Consider the following 8244-nt stretch of genomic DNA (forward strand, 5'->3'; position numbering starts at 1 on the left):
TTTTAGAAACATAGATCCACACAGTATTTCTAGTTTCCTTCCCACCTATCCTATGTCTCTTTCTTTTGTGTGCTATTTTCCCTCTTGATTACTAAAAGCTAACAATCCTGTCTTGCTATCTAAATTAGACACCACTTCTATGTTTCTAGAACTAACTTAAACCTGTCTTTTCTGTCTCAACTTCTAAAGAGGACAGCAGATGGCAAATGTCTGGTTTTGGGCCATGGGAAGAATACCTGACAGGAATTTTGGTTTAATTTTGATGGGAACCCTAATAGAATTGGACATTTGAAGGGTCTGGGGACAAGTTCCTGTTGCAAGTGTGATAGCAGTTTAGGTGATTAGAATCGCTAATTTTTTACCAGAATTTTAAGACTCTTCCCATCCCACATTTATTACTTCAAGAATATAAAAATATAATTAGTCATAGGAATTCCTTTATTCCTTATCAAAACAACCTAACAGCAAATGTACATAATATGCCTTTATTTTTACATATAAGTTGTCATTTTTGGATACATCTTTCAGCAGAACTCTGCCACATTCATACGTTGTCTTTGTGAGAGGGTAAAATTTTACATCAGCCTTATTCAAAGACCATGGTAATTGTAACACACACACAAAAAAAACACCCTGGAGTCTAGGGTGGGAGAGAAGAGTTTTTCCACATACAAGCACATTTAAACTTATTCCAAGTACAAAAACATCTGTGTTGTTGCTTTAGACATAACTTTATGAATCATAAGGTCTTACAGTATAATCCAGGTGAAGTATCAGGACGTACTTTAGTAAATCCCAATGACTTGAAATTCAAGTCCAAACTAGATATTTAATGTTTTCTTTATTGCAAATATGATGTCTTTAACCTGAGGTACCGAGTTGTCTTCTAGAATCTTTGCATAAGGCATAGGGACATCAGCACCAGTGACACGAACTGCAGGAGCATCCAGGAAATTGAATGCAGGGCCTAGGAGAGAAGGACACTCAACTGAGAGAGGCAAGAAAAGCCACTGAGGACCAACACCTTCGCACAGGAAGTGTGGCTCTCCAAAGAAGAGAAAATCTAAAGGAATACTAATTACGGGGATTGTTTCTGGCTTTGTTTTTTTAAACATTTACCCAAAGGAAAAATGCCAAGGTGACAAGGTGAAAGTTGAGGCATTTGGTCACCCCTAGCCTCTGATCTCTATCCAGTATCCAGGTACACACTTGACTATTTTAGTCAATAGCTGAACCATTCTAGAACCAGTTTCTCTGAAGTAAGTACCTTCCATGATCCTGGCACAAATTTCAGCTCCTACTCCAAACTGTGGCCAGCCTCCTTCCACAGTTATGAGATGATTGGTCTTCATGACACTGGCTTCTATTGTTTCAATGTCCATTGGTCTGATGGTTCGCATATTTATCACCTAAACAAAGATACACCTTATGGAGCCACTGCGCCACAGATAGTCTCACTCCCATAATGGCACTCCCTGTTTGGTTTCCTGTTAATCTCGGGGTCTAGGAAAATCTAATCTGCCTATTCAAGAACAAAATGGTAAAAAATAAATTGTAATTAAAACAAAAGTCTTTCTACCACAAGGAGCCCTGTTAACTTAAGAATTCACTTACCCTCAGGGTGCCTGGGTTAAACCTCCGACTCTTGATTTCAGTTCAGGTCATAATCTCACAGTTTGTGAGTTCGAGCCCTGCATCAGGCCACTGTTGACCACGCAGAGCCTGTTTAGGATTCTCTCTCTTTCTCTCTCTCTGTCCCTACCCCTCTCTCTCCCTCTCTCACAAAATAAACTTAAAAAGAAAAAAATTCACTTATCCTCCTGTACTTTAACTTCCTTCTCATCAAAACAACTAATAACTAACAACTGACTGCTCACCATGTGCCAGGCGCCACACTAAGTGTGATTCTCACAACCACCCTGATGGGACAGTAAATGTGCTCTCCTCAGTTTACCGCTGACAGGGCTGAGATTCAGAGTATGTATCTTGTTCAAGTAGAACTAGCAAGTGGTAGGTCCTGGATGTGAAAGGGTAAGACACTGATTTCTAAGTTTCCCCTTCTCCCAACCTCCAGCTCCAACGCTGGCTCCCCACTTGAGAAAGCAGGTACTCTTCTAAAAGATCCAACCTATGTGGTAAAAAGCTAGATATCTGAAAAGCAAGGGGGTTCCCAGCTTCGCGCAGAGGCAGAACTGAGTGACAAACCAAGAGTTTTACACTTAGGGGAGTTGGAATTCTGTAGCAGGTTAACTTAAAACTAAAAGGAAACTTTCTGATTCTTTAAGAATAAATGAATGTCCATATACCTCACATTCAATTCCTTCTTTGGATAGCACCGTTGCAGCTTCTAAGCAGTGGCCCACGGGTCTTGAATGGGAAACTACAGTTATGTGTGTCCCTGAAACAGAGCGGTCACAGATCAGAGGCCGGGTTGGCACGAAAGCTGCCGTACTGCTCTGCGGCCACTGCAGCTCTTGTTCACGTGTAAAATCTTCAGCTCCACTCCATTCCGGTGGGATGAGGAATGTGGCGGCCTCCCTAAAGATGAAATACAAATCTACTGGGCTGAGATTTAGGAAAGCACAAGCGTATGAGCAACTCATGACACATTCTTAACTTGAACTCATCCTGTAATTTCCTGATCAAAGTAAAAAGCAATAACTTAAGACCGAATCTGACCAACATAAGTAGAGTGGCTGAATTACAAATAATGTTTAAATGTACTAAGTTCTCTTACCTTGCCTTTCTATTTTGGCTTTTCCAATGGGAATCAGAAAATCTTTTGATTGAGCTTCTGAGGGAAATTCAAAAGGAACTCCATACATCAGTTCATTCTCTAGCACCACCACTGCAAGATAAAAAAAAAAAAAAAAAAAAAAAAAAGAGAGAGAGAGAATGAAAGTAAGCACAAGAAGGGAGAGACAGAGGAAATGGGAGGGAGAGAAAAAAAATATTTTTTAAGTTTATTTTGAGAGAGAGAGCACGTGTCACTAGGGTAGGGGCAGAGAGAGGAGGAGAGAGAATCCCAAGCAGGCTCCACACTATCAGTGCAAAGCCCAATGCGGGGCTCGATCCCGTGAACCATGAGATCATGACCTGAGCCAAAATCAAGAGTTGGACGCTTAACTGAATGAGCCACCCAGGTGCCCCATGGAGGGAGAGAATCTTAAGCGGCTCCACACTCAGCACAGAGCCTGACTCAGGGCTCAATCTCATGACTGTGCGATCATGACCTGAGCTGAAATCAAGAGCTGGACACTCAACCACTCAATTCATTGAGCCTCCAGGCACCACGCAAAATACAGATATTTAACAAAAGTAACTACGTGACTAAATGTATTTTCAACACTAACAATCATTATGTGAAAAGTGTCACTGTGCTGATTAGGAAGCTTCATATCTGTCATGTCCAGTAGCCCTGAATGGATGGTTTAGGTACTGGCATTTACAGCCTGGCCAATCCTAATTTTACCTGTTGCAATTAAACCAGTGTTGTAGGTACCTAACAGGCTCCCTTATAGTAGGAAAACAAAAATAAAACAACTTTTAAACTGTGTTTATTGTCTCTGTAAATCATTAATATTTTATATGATCTAAGCCTAACTAGAAGCCTATAAGGGTTCCTTCCAGGCAAAGATTTCAATTTAGTTCTTTAATGATCAAAAGAGACCCAAGGGTCACTCTACTAACCTGGGTTGTTATCCCGAATGGCTGATTTAATAAGTCCTTTTGCATCCTCTGAATTCCAGGGGCTGACCACCTTTAAGCCTGGGCAGTGCCCATACCAGGCAGCAAAGCACTGTGAGTGCTGGGCAGCCACGCCTGCTGAGGCGCCATTGGGCCCCCTGAAGACTATGGGCACAGACTGAAAGCCCCCTGACATGTAGTAGGTCTTGGCAGCTGAGTTTATAACCTGGTCAATGGCTTGCATAGAGAAATTGAAGGTCATAAATTCACAAATGGGCCTCAACCCAGCCTGTCAAATCAAAAACAAAGATCTTAAAAAAATGAGAAACAGCAGTAAAGAGTGGCAATCACTCCAAAATTCAAACAATGCTTTCAAAAGGTCACGTGAAAAGAAATTTCTTTGGATGAGATTCATAAAGAGGATTACATACCATGGCCGCACCCACGGCAATTCCAGCAAAGCCCATCTATAAGTAAAACACAAACACAAGTGAAAATCCATAAAAATTAGAACAGTGTACACGTGAACAGACACGCCCTGAAAGGTCTGCTTCCTGATGGAAGCCTTACCTCAGATATGGGAGTGTCTATGATCCTCTTATCTCCGTATTTCTTCCACAGGCCTCGACTAACCTAAAATTACACATTGATTTCATTACTTTTAAGTGTATCTGGGGGCAAATGGCTACCTTAATTCATATTGATTTCAGGTATCTTGATTACCTTATATGCCCCATCATACTGGGCAACTTCTTCCCCAAGCAGAAACACCTTCTCATCTCTTTCCAGCTCCTCATCCATACCTTGGTTTATAGCTTCACGAACTGTCACCTGTCACAGGGATGGGAAAAACAGTTAATAAACTATAGGATCATTTTGGATACGACTCAGATTCTCTTATAATTACCTAGGCTGCATACAGCAGAGAATATAAAAACTATCACTAGAACAGGCTTCTCTTTAAAAGTTCAAAAAATTCTTGGGGTGTGTGGGTGGCTCAGTAAGTGAAGTATCCAACTCCAGCTCAGGTCACGATCTTGTGGTTTGTGAGTTCAAGTCCCACGTCAGGCTCTCTGCTGACAGCTCAGAGCGTGGAGCCTGCTTCGGATCTGTGTCTCCCTTTCTCTCTTTCTGCCCATCCCTGCCCGCCTCTCTCAAAAATAAACATGAAAAAAAATTTTTTAAATAAAAGTTAAAAAAATTCTAAAAATCTGTTTACTGGCCAGACCAGCTCATGGGTAGTTTCCTAAGTAGAAAATACACTGGGTTGTTTTATTTCCACATTTGGTATAGTGTAGGGCAGAGAACTATTAAGGAAGCCTAAATAAAACTATGTTTTGAGCACTTACTACGTGCCAGGCACTACCTTCAAAATCTACAAGTTATTTTACTAAACAGCTTGGTAGAATCCTCTAGTAAAAAAAAAGGGGGGGTGGGGGGTGGGGAATTCCTCAAAGAGGAATGATCCAACAATTCCACTTCTAAATATGCTCAAAAGAAAAAAAAAAAAAAAAGCAGGGACTGAGATACTTGCACACCAATGTTCTTAGCAGCACCATTCACAAATCCATATTTCACAATCACATGTGAAAACACCCACATGTCCATCAAAAGATGCATGGATAAATAAGAGGTGGTATATGCATAAGATGGAATATTATTCAGCCTTAAAAAAGGAATGAAATTCTGACACATGCTACAACATGGATGAACCTTGAAAACATCATGCTAAGTGAAATAAGCCAGTCGTAAAAGGACAACCATTGTATGATTCTCCTTACAGGAGGTACCAAAAATAGATAAATTCACAGACACAGAAAGCGCAATAGAGGTTACCAGGAGCCAGGGGGAAATGAGAAGTTAGTGTTTAAGGGGGTAAAGAGTGTCTGTTTGTGAGGATGATAAAGTTCTAAACACGGATGGTGGTGATGGTCTCACAACATAGTAAATGAACTTAGTGCCGCTGAACATACACTTTAAGATGGTAAATTTGGTTACGTATATTTTATTACAAATAAAACATTTTAAAGGGGGATGAGGGAAGAAGCGTCTAGTTTACTCAGGTCGCCCACAGATTCCAATGAGCCTGGAGGGGGTGACATGCTGGTGTGCTTGGCGATGGGTCACAAAACGGGAACCACGAGTCCCACGCAGGACGTGGGAACCCGCAGACCATAGGGGCCGCTGCCGCCCCCCTCTCTGCACAGCGCAGGCGCGTCCCCGGTCTCCTCCCCGGGGCTGAGGGACCCCCTCCCTCCCCCGGCTAGCGTCCAGGCGACTTACCTGCAGCGCCGCCGGCGCCGTTCGGTGGAAGCGCCTCCTCAGCAGCCCGGAGACCTGGAGGGGAGAGAGAGCACGCTGAGAGGGGGCACAAGGTGGGCAGGAATCACGCGGAGGCACGCGTGCCGCTGCCTACCTGTTCAAGGGGTCTCCGCACCAGCCCAGACACCGCCGCCATCTTGACCGTGTCCTCTAGCCGCCGCCAAATGACAACACAGCGCGGCCGCAGTCCTGTCAGGCCCCGCCTCCCCCGCCAGCTCTAGCCAATGGCAGGGAGCCGCGCCTGCGTGCCCCGCCCACCCCCCCTGGGGTGAGGGGCCGAAGGGCGGGACCAAAGTGGCGCGTGGGGTGGTTCTACAGCTCTTTCTGCGGCCTGACTCCAATCGACTTCGTCCGGAGTGGCGGCTGATGGCATGCTGGCCGCACGTCGGGGACACGTCCCTAAGTGGTGCTCCTTGAAGCACGGGACCGAAAGTCAGACTCTGAGGAACATAACTGAAGGCTGGAGGGACCTTAAGAGTTAGGTCAGCCTTTGAGGCACTGAAACCCTTAGGGCACCAAGTAACGCTTGCGCACAGTCTAGTGTAGGAACTTTTTCCCTTGTGAATGAGCCCGGTCTTCCCTGGACTGCGCTGTCTGTTCCCGTAGAACGCGAACGAGAGCTTTCATAGGTGCGTTAAGCGGCCTCTTGTGTGTCAGTCATTATGGTAAGAATTGTACAGCTCATTTAATTTTCACAGGAACCCTCTCAGGTAATTACTGTTACCATCCCTTTTTGTCCTCAAGTCACTTTGGGTTGTCAGTCATCAGAAAGTCCTAAAAGTCCTTTATCCAACACTTTCAGTCTCTGTGGGCTTGACCAACCTTTTTTTTTTTTTTTTTTTTTTTGGTCATTTCAAGCGAGATTTATTAAAAAGGGCCCCCTCCCACCTTTTTAGGTGTAACTTAAACAGTAAAATGCACATATCCACCACCTCAGAAAGTTCCCTCATGTTTCTCCCAATCATTCCCCATACATCACTCCATAGGCAATCACAGTTTCGATTTCCATCATGATAACTCAATTTGCCCTTTTTAGAATTTGAAAAAAAAAAAGGGAACTATACAAAGTGTACTGTTGTGTCTGACTTCTTTAGCTCAGAAAATGTTTTTGAGATTCATCCATGTTAAGTGCATCAATAGTTTATTCCTTTTTTTTTTAAGTAATCTTTACACCCAACAATGGGGCTCAAATTCATAACCTCAAAATCAAGAGTCACGTGTGCTTCTGACGGAGCCAGCTAGGTGCCCCTCCTCTTTTCTTTCTTACAGTTGTTTTTGAAAGACTAAGTCTCCCAAGAAAGAGTTTCCATGTACCCCTCACCTATCTTTGCCTGATATCTTGTATAACCATAGTACATTGTCAGATTCCCCAAACCGACATTGGTACAATGCTGTTAACTCAGGTAGAGATTTTATTCAGCTTTCATCAGTTTTTATATGCATTCTTGGGGAAAGCATAATAATCCTGTAGAACTGCATCGCATGTACAGATTCACGTAACTGCCACCACTATCACAATACAGAATTATTCCATCACCACAAAGCAGCTTCTTCATGTTACCTCATAGTCACACCTTCCTCCACCCCTATCTACTGGCAACCAGTAATCTGTTCTCAGTGACTATGATTTGTTACTTCAAGAGTGTTTTTATACATTGAATTGTACAATATGTAACTCTTGGAGTTACTATTGTCACTCAGACTAATGCTCTTGAGATCCATTCAAATTGTTGCACGTGTCAACATTTTGAACCCTTTTATTGCCCAGTAGTTGTATGATTATCCATTCACCCTTTGAAGGACCTTTGGGTTGTATCCATTTTCAGCTATTACCAGTAAAGCTGCGATGAACATTGGCTCATAGGTTTTTGTGTAAACCTTAGTTTTCATTTCTTCAGGTAAATACTGAGAAGGATATCAAAGTGTTTTTCCAAAGTGGCTATACCATTTTATGTTACCTCCAACAAGGTATGAGACATCCAGTTGCTCTGGATCTATGCCCGTGTGTGATATTATCTATATTTTCTATTTTAGCCATTCTAATAGATGTGTAGCAATGTCCCTCATGACTTAAATTTGCATTTCTTTAATGGTTAATGATTATTGAACATCTTTTCACATGCTTACTTGCCATCCATCCTTGGTAAAATGTCTGTTCAAGTCTTTTGCTCATATTCTAATTAGATTGTTTTTTATTGTGGTAAAATATGCATCACATAAAATTCACCATTTTAA

The 8244-nt window shown here is 42.6% G+C and overlaps 1 protein-coding gene across 1 annotated transcript; it reads right to left on the reverse strand.

Moving 5' to 3' along the window:
- Window positions 1-420: 420 nt before the first annotated feature.
- PDHB (pyruvate dehydrogenase E1 subunit beta) lies at window positions 421-6216 on the reverse strand. Its single transcript, XM_043587787.1, has 10 exons — window positions 6104-6216; window positions 5971-6024; window positions 4411-4518; window positions 4258-4320; window positions 4119-4154; window positions 3691-3976; window positions 2738-2848; window positions 2307-2398; window positions 1268-1409; window positions 421-967 (listed from the first exon to the last, which is right to left on the reverse strand). Exons 1-10 carry the CDS (start codon window positions 6143-6145, stop codon window positions 822-824), a joined length of 1080 nt encoding a protein of 359 aa, XP_043443722.1. The 5' UTR covers window positions 6146-6216; the 3' UTR covers window positions 421-821.
- Between the last annotated feature and the right edge of the window lie 2028 nt (window positions 6217-8244).

The sequence above is a fragment of the Prionailurus bengalensis genome, chromosome A2 (genome assembly GCF_016509475.1).
Source record: "Prionailurus bengalensis isolate Pbe53 chromosome A2, Fcat_Pben_1.1_paternal_pri, whole genome shotgun sequence".
Classification (NCBI taxonomy): Eukaryota; Metazoa; Chordata; class Mammalia; order Carnivora; family Felidae; genus Prionailurus; species Prionailurus bengalensis.